General features: G+C 33.8%; 1 protein-coding gene and 3 non-coding genes across 33 annotated transcripts; 1 reads left to right on the forward strand and 3 right to left on the reverse strand.

Annotated features, from left to right (window-relative positions):
* Positions 1-2667: 2667 nt before the first annotated feature.
* LOC121203082 (DEAD-box ATP-dependent RNA helicase 32-like) lies at positions 2668-6387 on the forward strand. Of its 30 annotated transcripts, none has more exons than XM_041103002.1 (6): positions 2668-3458; positions 3581-3635; positions 3723-3776; positions 3918-4036; positions 5434-5585; positions 6129-6387. In XM_041103002.1, the coding sequence occupies exons 4-6, from the start codon at positions 3930-3932 to the stop codon at positions 6254-6256; spliced, it is 387 nt and encodes a 128-aa protein (XP_040958936.1). In that variant the 5' UTR covers positions 2668-3458; positions 3581-3635; positions 3723-3776; positions 3918-3929; the 3' UTR covers positions 6257-6387. The 30 variants fall into 30 exon arrangements, with proteins under 30 accessions (XP_040958936.1, XP_040958949.1, XP_040958937.1 ...); XM_041103015.1 differs by having other exon boundaries at positions 3918-4001; XM_041103003.1 differs by having other exon boundaries at positions 3735-3776.
* Positions 6388-9906: 3519 nt separating this feature from the next.
* Positions 9907-10066, reverse strand: LOC121222756 (U1 spliceosomal RNA). The gene has a single exon (XR_005920127.1). It is a non-coding gene; the product is annotated as a U1 spliceosomal RNA (small nuclear RNA).
* A 4541-nt stretch (positions 10067-14607) lies between these two features.
* Positions 14608-14758, reverse strand: LOC121222652 (U4 spliceosomal RNA). The gene has a single exon (XR_005920008.1). It is a non-coding gene; the product is annotated as a U4 spliceosomal RNA (small nuclear RNA).
* A 1436-nt stretch (positions 14759-16194) lies between these two features.
* On the reverse strand, positions 16195-16391 carry LOC121222964 (U2 spliceosomal RNA). The gene has a single exon (XR_005920334.1). It is a non-coding gene; the product is annotated as a U2 spliceosomal RNA (small nuclear RNA).
* Positions 16392-23074: the final 6683 nt, after the last annotated feature.

Below are 23074 nucleotides of genomic sequence, written 5' to 3' on the forward strand. Positions count from 1 at the left end.
CGCCGCAAAAAACCTAAGCCCAACGACATCGTTTCCCAAGCTTTCGGGGGTTTAGTGGCGTTTTTAAGAAAGCGCCACTAATGCTCAGGGCTTTAGCGGCTTTTTTGATAAAAGCGCCGCAAAAAAACTTAAGCTCAACGCGCCGTTTTGTGAGCTTTCGGGGATTTAGCGGCGTTTCCTCAAAAACGCCGCAAGAAATCCTAAACCCAATGACACCGTTTTGTTAGCTTTCGGGGATTTAGTGGCGTTTTTTAAGAAAGCGTCGCTAATGCTAGGGCTTTAGCGGCGTTTTTGAGAAAGCGCCGCAAAAAACTTGAGCCCAACGACGCCGTTTTCTAAGCTTTCGGGGATTTAGCGGCATTTTTAAGAAAGCGCCGCTAATGCTCAGGGCTTTAGCGGCGTTTTTGAGAAAGCGCCGCAAAAAATTCTAAGCCCAACGACGCCGTTTTTTGAGCTTTTAGGGATTTAGCGGCCAAAAATGCTGGGGGCTTTGGCGGCATTTTTGGAAAAGCGCAGCTAAAAATATTTTATCTTAATTGGTTTATTCATATTAAATAAAATTCAATTTATTTCTAATTGAATATTTAAAATCTTCAGAAAAAAATAATGACACGTAGAAATAATTTGAAATAAACACATGGAAAAATTAAAATACTATTATTTAAAATAATTGTAAAAGAGATAAAATAAATTTGTTTAGGGTTTTTGGTTTAGGGTATATGATTTATTTAAGATTTAAGGCTGGTTTAGGAGTTCATATTTTAAGGTTTAGGGAAGTATGGGTTTAGGGATTATGGATTAGGGGTTGGGATTTAAGGTTTAGGGGTTAGAGGGTTAGGGATTTAATGGTTAGACATGCTAGGGATTCAAGGGTCGAGTTAGGGTTTTGGGTTTAGATTAATTATTTTTTAATTTATATTTTAAATATGTTCTTATATAATTGTAAAAGAGATAATAATAAATTTGTTTAGGGTTTTTAGTTTAGGGTATATGATTAATTTAAGATTTAAAGTCGGTTTAGGAGTTCATATTTTAAGGTTTAGGGAGTATGAATTTAGGGATTATGAATTAGGGATTATGGTTTAAGGGTTGGGATTTAAGGTTTAGGGATTAGGGGTTTAGGGGTTAGATGTTAGGGGTTAAGAGTTAGGGATTTAAGGTTTAGGGATTCAGGGATCGAGTTAAGGTTTTGAATTTAGATTAATTATTTTTTAATTTATATTTTAAATATGTTCTCATATAATTGTAAAATAGATAATAATAAAGCAAATATATTGAAATTATGAGTATAGTTTAAATTATTTAAGAGATATATAATAGATAGACTTTATATGTGTTGAATGGTTAATTTAGAGGGTTTAAGGTTAAGGTTTACTTGAGATTTGTTAAATGATAAAATTTTATACAATTAATTAATGCTTTTATATTTAAAAAAAATTTAATCTAAACCATTTGATATATTTAAATATTAGTTTAAATAGAATTAATAAATAAGTTAAAAAAAGTAATAGATTGATATGGATATTTATGTAAAATTATTTATTTTAGAGAGGACCAAATTATAAGAAAAAAATACAAAAATAAAAATGAAACGGATATATAGGTAATTATTTAATTTAGATAATTCTAACTTAATAATTAATTACAATCATTTTATCATTTATTTTCTTATTAAAATATATAATATTTATTTTGAGAGTACTTGTTTTTTTTTTATTTTATAAGAAATCAATTTATAAAAATAAAAATAAAAAATTTTTAGCATAGCAAAACGGCGTCATTTTGTTCAAAATGAAAAATTTTCTGCGGCGTTTCTCATAAAAACGCCGCTAAAGGTAAGCAATAGCGGCGTTTTTTTAAAAAACGCCGCAAAAAATAAATCAATTTATAAAAAATAAAATAAAAATTTTTTAGCATAGCAAAACGGTGTCATTTTGCTGAAAATGAAATAGCGGCGTTTTTTTTATAAAAACGCCGCAAAAAACAAATCAATATATAAAAAAATAAAATAAAAATTTTTTAGCATAGCAAAACCACGTCATTTTGTTCAAAATGAAAATTTTTTTGCGGCGTTTCTCAAAAAACCGCCGCTAAAGGTAAGCAATAACGGCGTTTTTTTTAAAAACGCCACAAAAAATAAATTAATTTATAAAAAAATAAAATAAAATTTTTTTAGCATAGCAAAAAGGTGTCATTTTGCTGAAAATGAAATAGCGGCGTTTTTATAAAAATGCCGCAAAAAACAAATCAATATATAAAAAAAATAAAATAAAATATTTTTAGCATAGCAAAACGACGTCATTTTGTTCAAAATGAAAAATTTTTTGCGGCGTTTCTCAAAAAAACGCCGCTAAAGGTATAAAAACGCCGCAAAAAACAAATCAATATATAAAAAAATAAAATAAAAATTTTTAGCATAGCAAAACGACGTCATTTTGTTCAAAATGAAATAGCTAAAAACGCCGCAAAATTTAAATCAATTTATAAAAAACAAAATAAAATTTTTTTAGAATAGCAAAACGGCGTCATTTTATTCAAAATGAAAAAATTTAAAAACACCGCAAAAAAATTATATAGCAAAACAGTATCATTTTATTCCAAATAAAATATTTTTTTGCGGCCCAAAAAAATATATTTTCCTTTATAAAATTAGCACCATTTTATAAAATTTCCTTCCCACCGAAATCCTCAATCTTCCCCCCTAAAATCCCTAATTTCCCACCTCCAAGAAAAAAATCCAAAAGCTTATTCAACTCTGTGTTTCTTTCCAACTTGTTTGTTCTTCGTCTTAAAACTCTCAAATGGATAAAAGAGGTCCAAAATCAAAGAACCCAGAACCAGGAAATCAAGGAAACGATTATCTCTGTTTGTTCTTTGTTCTTCGTCTTGAAACTTGCATTATTTTTCCCACTCTTATTCAACTCTGAAATATTCCTTGTTTAATGCATAATCTGTTTTTTTTTTCTTGACACTTTTAGCTCTGAATCTCTGAATCTTTGACTAAATGGATGCGATTATCTCTAGTAAATATTACTTTCTTTCTTTTTTGCTTTATTGAAGCGAATAAATTTTGGGATTGTCAATTTATTAAAAGTTTCATATACCTAAGGATCCAATTATAGAGCCGAAGCACTTAGGTTTGAGACTAACCTGGCTTTTACCGTCTTGCGGGATATTGCTTCAGGAAGAGATCTTAAGAAGTTCCTCTATGTATGTTGTTACTCTCTAGGGCAACTTTGCAGTTCATAAATTTGAATTTTGGATTTTTACAGTTTGCTTCTTGTAAGTAAAAATGATGTTTGATTTTTGTTTTTGGTTCCAAGGAAAAGAAAAAAATTACATCTTTCAGTGTTTATAATTAATATGTTTGATTTAAAGCTTGCTCCTTGAAGCATATCTGCCATGTGTGATGGCTACTCTGTAGCTATATGCCTGCCTTGTTCTGATTTTTTACCATGGTTAGTGTTGTATTCTAGTTCCTTATTTTATTTCATGGAAATGGAGCGCTTTATGCAAAATAGTCTCAAACATTTTATTCACTACTCATCTTCTAAAATGATGAGTGTTTATCCTTTTGCAGTATCGGAGTTTAGTGTGAGCTTCTTCAGCATCAGGATTTAACTAACCAGTTTGCTGTAAGTGATTAAATCTTTGCATGCCTTATTTGTCTTTTAGCCTTTCTTTGATAATCCTTCCAACTTATTGATAAACGGAGCCTGAAGTCTGTATATTAGAAATGCAGTCTACTGGATTGACAGAGGAACCTGTTACCAAAGGTAACTACGATGGTTATGTTTCTGACTTATGGCATGTGGTCTGAAGAAGGGGAAAGAAATTATGTTATCTACTGACAAATGTGAATATCATTTCAAGTTTGATTTATAGATGAGACAATTCCTTTATTTTATCTTACTCAGGTGAAATGTCACATGGTCGAATTATACAACAAGACACAAAGACTTCCAAGTCCTTCCATAAATGCATCAGCTCCTTTTGGAAAGGTAAGTATGAAGCAGAACTATCATAATGAAATAAGGTAATATTTGATCTCTGCTCTTTGGGAGAAGCAAAAATAGAGAAAACCAACATGATATACTCTCAAATTCTAACATTTTATTATAAATTACATGTAATTTAATGCTTAATGGTAATCGTGAACTTTGTTAACTGTGTGTCTTGCATTATTGGTTCATTCAAGCAATATATGTGTGAACTTGGTAAATGATTCTTACAAAAATTGAAGTGAAATTTTCATCCAAGTGAAAAATATCTAGAAATTAAGTACTTAATGAAAAATGTAAACAATTCATGCAAGTATGTGGCCACTGGACTTGCACCACAGCATGGAATTGGTTAATCGATTTAATTATTATTTATGTTTGTTAGTTGCATTATTCAACCTTCAATTAGTAGCTGTCTGTAAGATTTGAAAGGAAAAAAAGAAAGAAAGTAGTAGCTGTAAGCAGTAAGTAGGTATGAAAAAGTAAATTGTGTTTTATTGGGTGACTGGCTCACATGATTAAAGAAAAACTTTTTTATTTAAAAAAACTTTTTTTATTTTATATGTTAATATTTTTTTTAGTTTTAATTTGTACTATTTTATATGTTAATTATACATAATCAGTGAAGCTCAGTTCCTTTGTTTGAATTCTTATGCTTTAGGTAGATAAGGGTTTCTCTGTACTGCCTGAAAACATTTTGTACTTCAAATAATAATATGCCATATGAAAATAAAATATTTTACCAATAAAATAAAATAAAATAAAAAACAAGAATCGAATATCAAAAAATTCGAACATAGAAGAAGTTTAATCAATTTGCTTGCAAAAACTCTTCAAGGTCTATCTCTTTTCATCTTCTTAATTAATTGTTAATCTTCCCAATGGCCGCCTACCAAAGAAAACAAAGTTTTGCCAATCAAACTAGGTATCTGTTTTCTTGGTTTTTTATATATATTCTTTTCTTTTGACAAAGAACTTGAGGTTTAATTAAATTTGACTAAAGACATGGGGTTGAACTAATTTGATTCTTGTTTTTTAATTTAATTTATTTTATTGGCAAGAAAGATAAAATATTTTATTTATCAAATAATCTAAAAGATTTTGAATTCTTATGCTTTAGGTAGATAAGAGTTGTTTTTTAATTGTTTTCTTAAATTATTTATGATTATATTAGTTGCAATAATGAAAAAATAATTTCATTTATGTACTAGTAGGTTAAATGGTAAATTCTTTTATATAGTTGCTTTGGCTCGTAAGCTTACCTAGTTATGTGGTAACTTGCACAGATTCTAGTTTTTCTTTTTCTGAGAATAGGTAGATCGTTTTACATTAGTCAATTATGTATGCCCCTGGGTAGTTTTACCTTAATGATTTGTTTTATTTGTACTCCATTACTTGAAATCAGTTTTTGAGCTGGTTTTCTTATTTTCAGGTCAGCAACACGGATCTTGAAGAAAAAAAAGCTGAAGATCAATGTTCATAGGCCTGTGGGGACAAGGGTTGTCTTTGATGAGGAAGGCAACACACAGGCTCCACTTGCTATGTTGGCTGACAAGATGAGCGGCGATATACTGCTTGACCAAGGTATAATTATTCCTTCTGTTGGCCAATGTTGCTACGATTTTTTATGTTTCTTGAAATACCTGAGTCTGGCACCAATGTTGGAATCATGTTTGGACATGATGGGTATAGAGTTATGACCCTTCAGATTCATGGAAAAACTTGGAAAAATTGAATATATCAATGATCAATTTAATTATTATGGTGTTCTTCTTTTTTCTGTGCCTTAGTTCTCTTTTATGCTATATAAGACATTTCTATATAGCGTTAAACAACAGTAGTGCTGCATGTTTCTGTTCTGTTTTTTGCAAATTAATTCTATTGTTCCTTGTTAAAAAATTGAATAGTTTAGACAATCATTAGAAAGAATGCCTATTTGTGACACATGGAAGAGCTATGATTGAGATTGTTTGTTAGTATGGTTCAACCTGCTACTAAAGCTGCACATAATTGTTTGTTATATTTATTTTTTGAGCCTTAATGGCTATATATATTTTTTATTTTTAACATCTCTGTTGTTTGCCAAGTTTGTTGGTTTATCTGATCATTTGGTTTTGCATCCTTTAGATATTGAAGGTGTAGTGGAGGATTCAATCTCTTCAAGCTGGAAAAGCCAAGGCTTAGCGCTTCTTCAAGTAGAGTGTTATTTAATGTTGCATTCCATGGTCGTTTATCTTAGTTGGAACTTGAATTAGGTGTTATTGAAATAGGGTTTTGTAGCTACCTTGTATACTAGCTTCTTTAACCATGATTGTTAATTATTACTTGTTTTGAACTTCTTTTATATTTGGCCGAGTTAATATAGATCATATGAGTTTGAACATAATATTTTAATTCTAAATTTAAATTCATTAATTTTTATATTTACCTTTAAAGTTAAAATTTTAATAGAAAATTTAATTTAATTAATTTTTTTTATCCTTAAAAGTATATAGTTTAAATTTTAAATATAAAAAATAAAACAGTATATAATATTTATCAAAGAAATAAATATTATTTAATTAAATTTGTTTTAGAAGTTATGTTTTTAGTGGTGTTTGTGAAAAAGCGTCGTTAAAAGTCATTTTTATAGCGGCGTTTGTAATATAAGCACCACTAAAAAAGTTATGACTTATAATGGCGTTTGTGGTAGAAGCGCCGCTAAAGAACATGATATTTAGCGGCGTTTATGGGAAAAGCGTCGCTAAAGGTCATGGTCTTTAGCGGCGTTTGTAGGAATGCGCCGCTAAAGATGATGGTCTGTAGCGCGATTTTCTCACAAACGCCGCTAAAGGTCATGATCTTTAGCGGCGTTTATTTCTGAAAACGCTGCTAAAGTTAGTGACGCTTTCATTAGCGGTATTTTTTGCGGCGCTTTTGAAAGCGCCGCTAAAGGCCTAAAAAAGCGACGTTAAAAACCTGTTTTGGTGTAGTGATGCCCCAAAATTCAGCATAAAAAAATAGAGCAGTTCCTCAAATACCTGTTAAAGCCAAGAATTTACCTCCTATTTTGATCACAAACAATTCCTCCTGCTGCAGCAAAACCTGTTTCATTTCTGACTGGCCTATGCCCACAAACACCACAAGTCGTATCATGCCCAATTCCCTGACGTACTCTTTCCACATTGGTAAGCAAACGCTGCTTAAGAGCGAGCCAAATAAAGAACCTAATTCGTTGGGGTTCTTGGAATTCTAGAGGATCTGCCACACTATCTCTTTTAGGTTTCACAATCTTTCCCGAATTTTCCCATAAGCACTTTTAATAGAAAAAGAACCTGTCAATATACCAACTCAAATGATCTTATCTCCCTCTATAGCCGAATGGGGTGGAGGAATTGTGTAGCCACAAATTTTATTGTTGAGATTAATAATCATAAAGTTAAATTCAACAACCACATTTAAATGCTTTTGCAAATGTTTCACAATGGCATTTAAAGCTGATACGACTAATAAACAAACAAAAAAAATTATATAACGATATTTTATATTTATCATTAATATTATAACATTTAACAACTTATTTATCTTGAAAAAATAGCTTATTTTATCTATTATGTATAAAATTTAAAATGTGTAACGACAAAATTTTATCATTGAGATAAGTACCCACAAATCATATCTAGCAGCAACATCTAACATCTACTACAAATATTTCAGTTTTACACAATTACAACTAATATTGTTGAAAGAATTCACAACAACAAGAAATGTGGTTGCGAAATTTGGATTTGCCCATTTTTCTTGTAAGGACAAGTTCCAAAGAAAATACGTATAACTGTGTTCAAATTGAATTCATTAACGAAAAAAAAAATGTCATTTCGCTTTTCTATTTATTGATCAGATGTTTGAAGGTTTAGCAGGTCGTAAGCACTACTTCATTTAGAGGGTTACTAAAATTTTCACCAGCTTCCGGTAGACTTGTCTGTGTGTTATTTATACTAAATGTTTTACGATTGCTAATCTTAAATTGAATATATTAGAGTTGTGTGATCTGAATCCCGTTTGATCCGATTTAAAAAATTCGATATATAATTCAGTTGTTAAAGAAATAAAATAGAGGCAAAATTGGGGATCTGGGGTGGGTACGACCTCGAGTCGAACCACTAATTTTGACCGAAGGTTCGGGGGCGGAGCTCTTGCAGTACGGACCTGCCGCACAAGTTAAATTCGTATAGGGGTATACTTTTTACCCTAACAAACTGTGCATAGTCGAAAACCTCTTGTATTTTTTCAACAGTGAATTTCTTCTCCTCTGCCTATGATTTTTCCCAATAAAAATTTTTGTGTGTTCTTATTTTTCTTTCTTATTTTTGTGTGATTACTCTTGCTGTCATTATCGACCTATAATATAACAGAATATGATTAAAAAAACAATTAAATCTTTCAAGAATTACATAAGAACAGTCTATTTAATTATTTAAGATGAAAATACCATTTAAATTCAATCGTATTATACATAGGAACTATGAATTATATCTACAGATAATTTTAAATAAATTTAGGGTAATTTATTAACCAGTTGAATCAACCAGTTGCAATTTAATTTTCGATTATTTAAAAAAAATCGATTTATTCAAGAAATATATAATTTCTATAAATTTAGTGTTTAAAATTGCTAGCTGAATAGTAGGAAGAAAATGTACAACATGATAGAAAAGATAGAGCGGAAGCCAAAATCTAATAAGGGAGAAATAAAATTTTTGAATTGAAAAATAAGAAGAAAAAGGAGTGTTAAACCGATATTTGTTTTATGGGCTGAAGTACGAAAGTTGTGAGCTGGTTAAGTAAGGTTATGGCAATGAAACGTAAGAAAACACATTCTGAGTTAGATGATAGTTGGGATTTGTGTTGAAATCTGTTTTTACAAAAGCTTGGTTTTAGTTCACTTTCATAAGAGTCACAACCCCTTTTCCTCTTCATCGCTTCAAATTTTCTACACGTTTGTTTTGTTAGGGAATATAGGGTTTTCTTCTTTAAAACATAACATCTCAGCTTTGACGAGATCCCTAACCTTGTATTTCAAACTACAACAATTCTTGGTTGAGTTCTATAATTTCTGTAACGATGGCTACAATGCTAATTAATTATACTAGCTTTGATGGAATAGGCGTTAAGAGGCGGTTCTGAAGAAAATACGGTAGAAACTCTATGTACATCATAGGAATTTAGATGATTTGATTCCTTATCCGCTCATTATGTCATTCTTATCAATTTTACTATGTATATCTTGTTTATCTACTCTTACTTTCTTTGGATTGTCACAAAATTAGATAGTTAATGCGAAAATAGACAGATCATGTCATATGAATACCATTTTTTATTATGCCATCTCTACTTTAATAAAATTTGTTGCTCATGGAATAAATCTTGATCAATCAATCTATTCAATTATGTACTTTCTATTATGAATCATATGACTTGTACTAAATAAGATTAGATAGGCTTTCATTTCCTCCTAAATAGACGTTGGATGACGGATATAGATATGACTAAAAAGATTTCAATCTTTCAAATAAGATCAATCCATTTGATTAGATAGGATGAAAATACCACATAAATTAGAGTGTATTAAACATGGAAATAATAGGCGTAATTTTTATATTTACAAGCACTTTGAAAGATCAATATTTGATATTGAAAAGTACATCTTTACAAAATGAAAAACAATGTGCGTATAAGCACTAAATGTTAAAAATGTCCTAAACCCTTATGCCCTTAACCTGAGCCTACATCCCTACCACAAACAAAACCTAAGGGTGTTCTGTAAGGAGAGCATATAATAACAGCTTTTGAAGCTGTTTACCCATATGCAAAAAAGAACTATATCCTACAATTGATTACCAATGACTTTCCATAACTTGAAATTGTAGAGGCTGCGCGAACGCAATCCCCCACTGCCACAAATTTTGACGTAGGCTCTCCCTCTTGGGAGACCTTAAAGCAGCACCCCTCCCAAGTGCAATGGAGGTCACTGCTCTAGGCCATGAGTCTTCCTGCTCATTCATTGACCCCGTCCAGGTAAGTATGTTTCAATGTTGCCCTATCCTCTCTCCTTATACACCACCCCTTATGTTTTGTTTACTATATATTAGCAGTGTGGGATTCAGGTTGCATTGGGGGCATAAAGATCTAGAACATTTTTATCTTTCAATGCATTTAAACACTAATTATTAACATTTCCCAATCTCGATTTCTTTCAATAATAATATTGTTTTATTTTATTAACATTGTTCTTAATTTTATAGTGACGCGTTAAATACTTCTAAATATCAAATATCGATCCTTTAAAATACCCATAAATATAAAATTATGTCCATTGTTGCCATGAATAATACACTTGAATTCCGAGTGATATTTTCATCTTAAGTAATTTAAGATTGAAATACATTTTTTAAATCAAAGTCGATTTAGAATTATTAAGTGTGTAAATCATATCTATATTTATAAATCCATTGTACAACCTCTATTCCGAAGAAAGAAAACCAAAAGCCCACTTAATTAATAATAAAAGTACTTATTTGGATAAATTGATTGAAAAAGATTTATTCCCTAGACAACAAATTTTATTGAAGTAGAGTCTACATAGTAAACAAAAATTATATTCATTAGATATGATTTAGCCCTTTTCTCGATAGTTTAATTTATACATGGATGTGCTCAATCCAAAGAAAAGAACGGATGAGCAATGCATACTAGTGAAAATGGTAAGAACAACATAATAGGAAGACAGAGCATTAACTCATCTCAATTCCTATAATGTACACCGAATTTCTATTCTAACTTTTTTCAGACTCATCTCCTTATCGAAGCCTTGTAAATTTCCCTAAATTGGTTGACTGAGTTGGTGTCACGAGTCAACTTGAAATTAACTTAGTTGTGAAAGTACTAAAATACCCCTACTTTAAAGGTAATTAATATTATTATCAGGGTATTTTCATACTTTTTTATAATCTCCAAATAAAACAACTGAAAAATATTATTTAGGAATTGAACACAAGACCAACAAATTTATATAAAAACTCCTTGCTGCTCACAAATAATCATTTGTGGATATATTTTTAGGGAAAATATTTAGTACACTGCTAATGAAGTTTTTAGACTCCACAAGTAGGATTAAGAGGTTGACAAGTGTTCTATAGGGGTATAGCAAAATATTAAAAAAACTTAAAAATAGAGAGATACGTGGCAACTTTTTAAGGCTACTTATAAAATAAAAAAAGTACACTGCTAGTGTATAAAATACTAACTCATATTTTTATAGTAATGTTTTAATTATCAAATATTTTTATTCACCCACATTGTGAGTACGATAAAATCTAACAATATTAATAAGCATTGTAGCTATCATTATGAAAATTATCGGAACTTAGCAAACAATCATTCTATTTTGAAATACAAGGTTAGAAATCTCATCGAGGCTAAAATGTTATATTTTTAGAAGAAAGATCCAAATTCCCTAAACAATCAACCTTTAAAAGAGTCTGAAGTCATGAAAACAGGAAAATATGGTGTAACTCATATGAAAGTGAATTGAAACCAAGCTCACTCCATCCATATGTTCCCAACCATACTCCATCCATATTGCAGCGACCTAAAAATTTGGCACGGGCGCTAGTCGAAGTGATTATTGAAAATTTAAAAATAGAGTCTTCATTTTTTTTTAAAAAAAGAGGAGTTGCCACCGATATTTTTTCTAGGTGTGATCGGACACCTATTAAATTCTCTTTTTTTAAAAGAAAAATAATCTTTTAAAATTTCTTTAAAAAAGAGTCGTTTTTAGGTCTACGTCAAAATCCAGAGAAAATTAGGGTTCAGGAGTCGGTTACGCACGAGGAAGGTATTAGCACCCTCGTGACGCCCAAAATTAGTATCTCGTTAAGCGCGCATTGTCTTAATTTTTAAAAATACGAGTTCAATTTAATATTTAATCGTGATCCGTTAAAAAAAATGATAAGTTACATATTATTATATATCCTTTAAAATATAATTTGATATTTTACAAAATAAACATTTTATTAAAACACAAGGATTTTTGAATTTCTCGATTTTCTAGAAGGGTGCCCCATATTTAACACGAGCCAATGATATTCACCCAACATAGCGATGAAATCAACGGCTTAATGTCAAATCGATTCGCTGCCTTACTTGTTAAAATTATTTAAATTTAAAATTATAAAATGAAATAAACAAAATAATATTTCAAAAATGCCATGAAAATGCTAATTTAATTAAAATGGGATAATATTTAAATACAGAGACTAAATAAATAAAATAAAAAATATCGAGAGTTTATCGAAAACCCAAAGTTATGGTTTTGACTGAATCGAGCTACACTACTTGAGCTTTTTTTTCTTTTTCTTTTTTTTCTTTTCCCTTTTTCTTTTTTCTTTTTTTTTCTACTGTTGGACCTGCTGAACCAGCCCGCTCGGAGCTGCTGGGCCTGGCTGCTGGGGTGGGCTGGCTGTGCTGTTGGGCTACTGCAGTTGAGCCTGCCGAATCCGGGCTGCTGTTGTTTTTTTCTTTTCTTTTTTTCTTTTTCTGCTGACAGGCCTGTTGTTGGGATGCCTACTGCTGGGCTGTCTGGCCTGCTTGCTGGGTGCTGGCATGTTGTTAAGGACTTGGGCTGTTGCTGGACAAGCCTGCTGGGTCTGGTGGATTTGGGCCTACTAGGGGTACTGCTGGCTGCTATCGGGTCGAATCCTGGTCAGATCCAGGTCGGATGGGTTGTGTCGGGTCGACCCGACTGTATATTTTTATTTTTTGCTCTTCTTTTTTCTTTTTATTTTTCTTTCTTTCTTTTGTTTTCTCTCTCTTTCTTCTTCCTTTTTCTTTTTCTTTTTTTTCAAACCCTAGCCTCCTTCACCGCCACCGCAGTCTCCTTGGCCTACGGTGCTTCGGTCGCCAGTATCCCCTTCTTCCCTCCCCCTTCTTTTATTCTTTCCCTCTTTTTTTCTCTTTTCTTCTCTCCCTTTCTCTCCTATTTTGGCAATCCCAAAGTGAAAGGTGCCGCTGTCCGTGCTCATCCTCAGTGGTCGTGGCTCCTCCTCCCTTTTTTGTTTTATTTTTTGGTTGTTCTTTACTACTCTTTTTTTTCTTTGTTTTTTTTCTCTATCGTGGCTTGGTTGCTTGGTTCGGTGATGGTGGTGGTGCGACGGTGCAGACGACGAAAGAGTGATGGTCGCGGTGGCGGTGGCGTGCGGCTTTTGGAGCTGTTTGTTATATATATTTTTTGCTTTTGCTTTGTTTTTATTGATATCTGACCCCTCTCCCTCTTATTTTTTCCTTTTTTATCTTAATAATTTGTCTTCTTTTTCTTTGTCTTTAGGTGGCAATGGAGGGCATCATGAGCCTAGGCCGACTGTCGGAGTAGCTGAAGGTGCCAGTGCACGCCCGGATGCTGATTGGGGTGGTTTGACATACCTAGAAGGACCAAACTGTAGAGGACACAAAACTTTTGAGGTCAAAATGTAATTTTAAGAAAATTTAGGGTCAAAATATAATTTTAAGAAAGTTGAGATGTCAAAATATAATTTTAAAAAGTTAGGTGGTCAAAATGTAAATTTTAAATTTTATATTTTTTCTGATTATTATTATTAAAATATAAAAACCAAAAAATTAATGGGCTAAAGCTTAAAGAACAAAACCCAATCATAATGGGCCCAATCATTGGGCCCATATGAGACCAGCCCGGCCCGTAATTTGGAAATTATCATATGAGGGGATTGAACTTCTCATGTATTGAGTCTAATTATATGTACTTCCTTAACTTTTGACCTAACAATTTATAATTTAATCTATTTCAATATTTGTTTTTTATTTTCCAAAATAAATATTAATTTAATTAAATCAAATTAACCAAATTAATTTAGTGATTACGCATACTATCCAAACTCAAAGTGTGTATTCTTACACTTCATTCCTGTAACCTTATTCAACTAGTTTATTATAATCTCTATAGTTGCGTTTAATACCTCATCAAGTTTTTTGATTAAATCAAGCTCACAACATTCTTATCATTGGTGAAAGAGGTTTGTTACCCCTGTAATACTTATTATTCTTTTTGTTCTTATGTTTCAATTCTCAATTTTTATTAATGCTCTTTTACTAATTTTAGTTTCTACTTTTTCTATTCTATTATGTTGTACATTTTCTTTTTATTATTTCTCTAGTAGATAGTAATTACCTGGTGTACAGTTAATTAAACTTATATATTTCATTAATTGAGTAGATCGAATTTTGTGAAATGATCAACAATTGAATTGTGAATGGTTGGATCAATTACTTAATAAATTACCCTAAATTTAATAAAAAATTATCGGTAGATATAAAATTGTACTAATAGTTGCTACGTATAATACGCTTGGATCAACAAGTTTCAACCTCTCATTATTGTGTCGAACACTTGCTCAAGAATTTTCGGTATGTATTTTTAAATTCAAAAATCTAAAATAAATATTAAAATGCTAAATCCTTCAAATATTTTGAACACCTTAATTTCATAAACAAATTGTTCCATCTTAATTTTAAGGGGAAAAAGAAGAGCAAAGTAATTAACTAGAAATTGTAGGGTTTTACCCCGAAGGGAACCCTTCCAGAAATTCTCAAAGGCCAGGGCAGAACCCAGGCCTAAGAGGGGGTCTGGAAATAGTTTTCAACCAGCAATAGACGCGCCTCGGTTAAAACCTCACTAGCTGCGTCATTGCCCCAAGCGCAAAGATGGCTTGACCAGATCTTTTTAGCTCCATTTTATAGCAGGTGCAAGATTTGTCTGAGTTATTGTCCGGTACATGTGGGATATAATAGCCTAATTTTGTGTATTTTGTTGTATCCTTGTTTAGCTTCTAGTGTAGTTTTTTTTTTTTGTTTAACTTCACAAGAAAATTAAATGAATAAATGTGTAATTAAAACTTTTTACCTATATTAAATAATAATACTATAAAAATACGATACATATGATTTTTTTTTACTTGTCTTCTATTCAAGTCAGCCACTTTTAGTGGTTGAATTATTTTGAAGTTTCAATTTTTCTAAATAATTATAAGTACAAAGTAAAATGCTAAAACATGATTTGAGTAAAAATTAAATTTAAAACATAAATATAATAATACTTTATCATCAATTAAAAATATATCAAATATGGAGGTCATTGCTGATGCAAATGAGTTGAGGTGGATGTTGAACGCCATGTTTAGTACTTCAAATTGTAAAAGAAAATGTTTTAAGAAATTGAAATTTAAAGCCTGGCATTAAATTTTTTTTACTACTTTTTTTGCTCGGCCATCAAAATGATTATATTAAAAATAAAACAACCACTGAAAACAGTGGGATTACAAAGATAAAACAACATAAAAAATAACCCAACCAAAAGGATACACCAAAATAAAACCAGAAAACACCAGTAAACCATATAAAACAAGCCACATAAAACAGCTCTAAAAGTCAACTAGAAAAAAATCACCACCACACGAGCACGATCAAAACTCGGCATTAGCCATGCTGTTGGCGTTGCGGAACAACACCATAAAGACACTCGTTGCCTTCAAGTCTTCCTCTGAGATTAGTCAAGCATTTATCCAACTCCAATACCTCCGAGTTTAGAACCCTAAGTTCACTCAATTGATGAAGATCCTCCATCAGCTTCACAAAGACAACAGCCTTAGTGTACAAGTTCCAAACTCCATCTCGATTACGTGGTATTTAATTGAAGAACACGGCACCATGTGTGTGAAGCCATGTAAATGTTATATACAAATAGTAAGCATTGTTTCTATTATCGTAAAACAGTGAAAATTTAAAATCAAATAGCTTCTAGGTTCAATTTAAATGATTAGAACGTAGAACTGAAAAGCCAATTAAATGATTGAACGGCAATTCTATGCGCCAACTACAAATTGAAACAACAATTCTTCAATGAACTTCAGAAATTAAATTAGATACCATCCATTACTTCCAACATTTAACTAATCTAGAAGGGCAAACAGCAACTAAGTAATGCAGATGAAAATAATGAGAAATTATAGCCCTATGGTTTGGACTAAACCTCAAGTACATTAACCCTTAAAATAGTGTCTTTAAACAGATTTACACCTCAATTATTAATACAATCCGAACAAGAAGCTACCGTCTATTGGTTCAAAGGTTAAAACTACAATCGGAGGGGTGTGCCAGAACGATGCAGCAGTGCAAAACAAAGACGACACTCGAGAACCCCAATAGCAAGCTATTGTTAATGAGCTCTCCCCCTAAAAATATTGATTTAATATCATGCGGATCAATGATCCACGTATCAGATATTAAACTGATAAGAATAGATACTACACTTGATCTTAGCCAAAAGGCCGAGAAAGGTATAAGCTTAAACTCATCTTGATATTTCTTTTATAATGCGTCTCTGCCTTACCCTTGGCTTGCGCTCTCTATATGGGATTTCGACTATGTCAGAAGGAACTTTTAGTTTGCTATGGACAAAACTAGTATAATTTTTCCTGCACAGCACATTGTATGTTGGTGAATTTGCACATGTAAATTTTTGGATATTATAACACTAGTCCTCTTATTGCAGCTTGATATAGGTCAAAAGATGAAGAAGCAATCAGTCTTTCCAACTATGCAATATTGGTAGGTAAGCCATTAAATACTAAAGAAGAATTCGCAAACTGTAAGGTTTACATTACATGTGTTGAATTTAGTTCCCATGCAAGACATGCAAAGGTGGCCATGCAAGGAGAAGTGGAAGCAAGCAGTCGAGCTATGAAGTGCAGAAACTGGAGCTTAAAGTTGCCTAACTACTTGTTATGTTTTGATTGTATTTTTAATTATTATTTTGTAATCTAGTTCATGTTGAACTAAGTTGGTAAACCTTATGATGTTTTTTGTTGATTGATTGACTGAAAAAATCAGCAAAGAAACTTAAGCAAGCTGATTAACAATTTCCAATGTAAATTTAATGGTGTTAGGTATGTCATTAGGTAAAGACTTGTTCATTTTGTTGTTGTTATCTATTATATGTAATGGCATTATGCCTTCTGGATTTGTTAATGAAATATCAGCTCTTTTCATTCAAAATACTCTCTCTCTCAATTTCTTTTGTTTTTCATTCGCATGTGTTTCTGTTCTTGCTTCTGAGTTTGTTTCTTCAGCAAGGCTCGAGGCTTGCTATACAAGCAAGATTGAAAACAGTCTGTTGTTGTCTCTTTGCACCAACAATTGGTATCTAGAGCTTCATTCTTAGTGGACCTGTTTTATCAAACTAAGAAAGCTGAATGTCTTCCTCAAGTTTTTCACCAGCAGCCCCACCAGTCTTCAATGGAGAAGGCTTCCACATATGGCTGGTCAAGATGAAGACTTACCTACAGGCCTTTGATCTGTGGGAAGTTGTCAACACAGATGCTGAGCCAGCACCACTGAGGGCCAATCCCACAGTAGCTCAGATTAGGCAACATACTGATGAGAGGACCAAAAGGCACAAAGCCATGTCCTGCATTCAGAATTGTGTGTCAGATGTCATCTTCACCAGAATTATGGCCCGTGAGACTCCAAAACAGGCATGGGATAAGCTTAAGGAGGAGTTTCAAGGCACTGAGAGAACAAGGCAACAGCAGCTATTGAATTTGAGAAGGGATTTTGAGAACCTAAGATGAAGGAAGAAGAAACAGTGAAGCAGTATGCAGATAGAATCATGGCAGTGGTTAACAGTATAAGGCTCCTTGGTGAGCACTTTGATGAGGCAAGGATAGTAGAGAAAGTTCTCTCCACTTTGCCTGAGAGATATGAGGCCAAGATATCCTCTCTTGAGGACTCAAGAGACCTTGCTACCATCTCTTTGGCTGAGCTAATCAACACTTTCTATGCTCAGGAACAAAGGAGAGCTAGCAGAGCTGAAGACCACCAGGAAGGTGCATTCAATGCCAAGGCCAGAGAAGCCTCAAGCATCAATGCTCCAAGAGGTAAAAAGCCTTGGAAAAGCAGGCCTAAGCCTGATACTGCAAGGAGAAATGACCAGCCCTGCAGACATTGCAAGAGGCCAGGTCATCCAGAAGACAGATGCTGGTTCAGGCCAGATGCAGTATGCCAACACTGCAAGAAGAAAGGCCATGTTGAAAGGGTTTGCAAAAATAGAACCAAGTCAAGGCAGAGTCAATTTCAACAACCAAAGGTTGAAGCTCGAGTAGCTGAGGACAGTAGTGATCAAGAAGAGCAGGTCTTTGCTGTTTCTTGCTTAGCTGCTGAGAAGAAATGCTCAAAAGGCTGGTTATTGGACAGTGGTTGCACTAACCACATGTCACAATGACTGACAAATGCTTTGAGGTCCACTGGCCAAATGACTCAAAGTCTGCATATACAGCCTCTGTTGATGATTCCAAGCTTTGGCATCAAAGGCTTGGGCATGCCAACTTCAGATCATTGGCTCGAATGGCCAAAGAAGGCTTGGCAGAGAACTTTACTAGCTCAGTGGAGCATGATGATGTGTGTGAAGTTTGCCAGATGGGGAAACAGGCAAGACTGCCATTTCCTACAAATTCAGCTTGGAGAGCTACTGAAAAACTGCAGCTGGTGTACTCTGATGTATGTGGCCCGATGAGGACTGAATCACTCAGGAAAAATAGGTATTTCATCCTCTTCATTGATGATTTTACAAGGTTTTGCTGGATTTTCTTCTTAAAACACAAGTCTGAGGTAGCTCAAGTGTTTGTGAAGTTTAAAACTGCTGTAGAGACAGAAACAGGTTGCAAGCTGAAATCGATAAGGTCAGACAATGGCACTGAGTACACTTCAGCTCAGTTTCAAGCCATTTGCAATGATGCTGGTATCAAACACCAGCTTACAAATGTCTACACACCTCAGCAGAATGGGGTATTAGAAAGTAAGAACAGAAGCTTGATGGATATGGCCAGGTGCCTGCTGTTTGAGAAGAAACTGCCCAAGACCATGTGGGCTGAGGCAGTAAACACTGCTGTCTACCTTCAAAATAGGCTTCCTACCAAAGCTCTTGCATCGAAAACACCTTTCGAGGCTTGGTCCGGTTTCAAGCCTTCCTTGGCACATCTGAAGGTGTTTGGTTGCCGTGTTATGCACAAATACCAGCAGCTAAGAGAGACAAGCTCCCTGAAAGGGCTCAACCAGGTGTTCTAGTAGGCTATAGCTCAGTTAAGAAGGGCTACAGGTGCTGGATCCTTTGACAAACATAGTTCAAGTGAGCAGAGATGTCATCTTCGATGAGAAGGCTTGCTGGAATTGGGAAAAGAATGAACCAGAAGCTGCTTCAGAAGACCTGGTGCCTAATCAAGCTGAACTTGAGCAGCTAGGACCTGAAATGGATGTTGATGATGTGCCTGTGAGAGGCACAAGGCCCCTAGATGATATTTATGAAAGGGCACAGGTTGCAATAGCAGAACCTAGCAGTTTTGAAGAGGCTGAGGTAGATGAAGGCTGGAAACTAGCTATGGTCGATGAAATCAACATGATTGAGAAGAACCAGACATGGGAGCTAGTTGATAAACCTACTGGAAAGAAGACCATTGGAGTAAAATGGGTCTATCGAGCAAAACAGAATGCAGATGGCAGTCTGAACAAGCTAAAAGCCAGGCTTGTTGTCAAAGGTTTTAGCCAAAGGTATGGTCTGGACTATCTGGAGACATTTGCACCAGTAGCCAGGCTTGACACAGTTAGAATGATAGTTGCCTTGGCTGCTCAACATCAGTGGACCATTCATCAGCTTGATGTTAAGTCTGCATTTCTAATGGTTTCCTGGAAGAAGAGATCTACATCGAACAGCCTCAAGGATTTGTGGTCACTGGCAAAGAACACAAGGTGTACAGACTGAAAAAGGCTTTGTATGGCCTGAAACAGGCTCCTCGAGCTGGTATGCTCGAATTGATTCTTACTTGCTCAGTTTGGAATTCGAGAGAAGTCTCAGTGAACCAACATGTATGTGAAGAAGAACCAAGCTGAAACTCAGCTTATCCTGTCACTCTATGTTGATGATTTATTGGTGACTGGAGGAGATAGAAGAATGCTGGAAGATTTCAAAAGAAAAATGATGGAAATGTTTGAAATGTCTGATTTAGGCAGAATGAACTACTTCCTTGGAATGGAAGTGAAGCAAACAGCAAAGGAATCTTTCTTAGTCAGAGTTCTTTTACTATGAAGATCCTGGATAAGTTCTCTATGAAGAACTGCAAGCCAACAAGCACACCAATGGCTGTTGGAGTGAAGCTTTCGAGGCAAGGGAGTGGTGAACCAATTTGCGAGACTATGTACAAAAGTCTCATTGGTAGTCTGTTGTATTTGACTGCAACAAGACCCGATATCATGTTTGCTGTTAGTGTGCTATCCAGATACATGAATTGCTGCAATGATCAGCACTTTCAAGTAGCTAAAAGAGTGCTTAGATACATCAAAGGCACCATTGATCATGGTGTATTGTTCAAAAGGGCTGAAAACATGAAGCTGATAGGCTATGTTGATAGTGACTGGGCTGGATCTTGTGATGACATGAGAAGCACATCTGGATATGCCTTTAGTCTTGGCTCAGGCATGTTTTGCTGGAGTTCTAAAAAGCAAAGTCTGGTAGCACAGTCAACAGCAGAAGCTGAATATGTTGCTGCTGCATCTGCTGTAAATCAAGCCATATGGCTTAGAAAAATCCTAGCTGATTTAAATCAAAATCAAGGAAAGGCAATAGAGATTTACTGTGACAACAAATCTGCTGTTGCAATTGCAAAGAATCCTATCTTTCATGGTAGAAACAAAGCACTTCAACATCAAGCTACATGTCATAAGGGAGATGGAGCAAGCTCATGAAATCGAGCTGGTTCATTGCAATTCAGAAGAGCAAATTGCTGATATCTTTACAAGGCACTCAATGTGTCTAAATTTGTTAAATTAAGAAGGCAATTAGGTGTCACTAGCATGGAAACTAAGGAGGAGTGTTGAATTTAGTTCCCATGCAAGAATGCAAAGGTGGCCATGCAAGGAGAAGTGGCAGCAAGCAGTCGAGCTATGAAGTGCAGAAACTGGAGCTTAAAGTTGCCTAACTACTTGTTATGTTTTGATTGTATTTTTAATTATTATTTTGTAATCTAGTTCATGTTGAACTAAGTTGGTAAACCTTATGATGTTTTTTGTTGATTGATTGACTGAAAAAATCAGCAAAGAAACTTAAGCAAGCTGATTAACAATTTCCAATGTAAATTTAGTGGTGTTAGGTATGTCATTAGGTAAAGACTTGTTCATTTTGTTGTTATCTATTATATGTAATGGCATTATGCCTTCTGGATTTGTTAATGAAATATCAGCTCTTTTCATTCAAAATACTCTCTCTCTCAATTTCTTTTGTTTTTCATTCGCATGTGTTTCTGTTCTTGCTTCTGAGTTTGTTTCTTCAGCAAGGCTCGAGGCTTGCTATACAAGCAAGATTGAAAACAGTCTGTTGTTGTCTCCTTGCACCAACAACATGGAAGTTTCTGTTTGTATACTTTTGCAAAGGTTTCTATCTTTACTTTGGGAATTGTAGACGTCCACAATTTATTAAAATATGTTATATTTTACATTTACCGTAATTAAAGCAGCTTATGAATTAATGTCTTACACTAATTTTTAAATTAATTAATTTTTTATTCAGAAAAAGAGTTTCAAAGCCCAATTGCAGGTGACATAATTTTGAATAGGAAGATTTGTAGCTGCTTTGATGGATATGATAGGAGAGATAATGGAAGACTCAGTTCTGCCGGATATGGTATTGGCAGCAGTTCAAGGAAAGCTGTAGAAATGAGCAGGCCTAGTTCGTCCGTCCGGTGACGTTCCACAAAACCTGCAGCTATCAACTTGCCTTTGAGTCCAAAACGCTGTTACAGGTAGCCTCTTCATAGGAAATGGAGTGGCTCATCAGTTGGAAGCCGGTGTTGTTAACAACATAAAATCTCTTTATTTTGACCGACATATTTCAACATTGAATTATTAGATTTATTCTGTTTTCAGCTAAAAACAATTTATGCCTTCCTTTATCTCCTCTAGTCTTATATGTGACCATTTTGGAATTTCTGGGAGGCTCCCTTTGGGGGTAAATACTTATAATTGTGTCGAAACCAACTGATATTTGCCTTGCCCAATTAATTATATAGTCCAAAAAGAACCATCAATCAAAGCCATTAAAATATAAGCTCGCTCTCATTAAAACTGCTCTGCCATTTCATCTTTGGAAACAATGGACACCGACATCGCAAGAACATAACAGTTGTCCGAGGAATTTATAGGACGGAGCAAGAGTCGCTGGTCATAACCTTACTTGAACAGTATCTGTTCAATAGGCACGAATCTCTGGTCATAACCTTACTGAAGCTGTGTAGAGGATCGTTTCCTCCCAACTGCAATTGAGGTCACTACTGTCTACCCTAGACCATGAGACTCAATGATCACCCATCGACTCCGTTTATATGCCGCACCCCGTACAGGGATGTTTAAACATTCTGATATGCTCTCTCTTTATATGGTCCACCCTTACGTTTTGGTTATCATATACTAGGGATGTGGAGTAATTGTGTGGTTATATTCTTTAAAAATTTCACACCATCATTTTCATCATTTTCATTAAGGATTAAACAAAGAGTAACTAAAACAGAATCAATTAAAAACGATAGTGATAAAATTAAAAATTTTTGTAGCTTGATGATCAAATAGAAATATACTAAAAATTAAGTGACTAATAATGTAATTTATTCTAATATTTATTTGACATAATTTATTTGAGGCTTGGCTTTATGGGATTACAACATGGTGAGCTAGCCTTTATTTTCTAATGCTTATTGCTTATGAACAAAAAATAAATGTACAATGTTAAATTTATTCGGTATTTTAAAAACATTAGTTCTACTAGTTGACATATCCAATCTTGTTCGGTTTATATAATTTTAATTTGTAAATCAAATAGCATGAAATGGTCACAAGATTGCCTGATGGACTTTGCCGCACTTTTATTTCTGCGAGCTTCTTGAAATATATGCTTTTAAACATACTCGGAGATTGCTTCATAAAAA

Source organism: Gossypium hirsutum, chromosome D10 (genome assembly GCF_007990345.1).
Source record: "Gossypium hirsutum isolate 1008001.06 chromosome D10, Gossypium_hirsutum_v2.1, whole genome shotgun sequence".
NCBI classification, from domain to species: domain Eukaryota; kingdom Viridiplantae; phylum Streptophyta; class Magnoliopsida; order Malvales; family Malvaceae; genus Gossypium; species Gossypium hirsutum.

Excerpts from the sequence above, each read along its gene's own strand:
- LOC121203082 (XM_041103002.1), top strand. The coding sequence starts at position 3,930 with ATGGTCGAATTATACAACAAGACACAAAGACTTCCAAGTCCTTCCATA. Across the intron at positions 4,037-5,433 it reads AACTATCATAATGAAATAAG|GTCAGCAACACGGATCTTGA; the intron begins GTAATATTTGAT and ends TCTTATTTTCAG. Across the intron at positions 5,586-6,128 it reads CGATATACTGCTTGACCAAG|ATATTGAAGGTGTAGTGGAG; the intron begins GTATAATTATTC and ends TGCATCCTTTAG.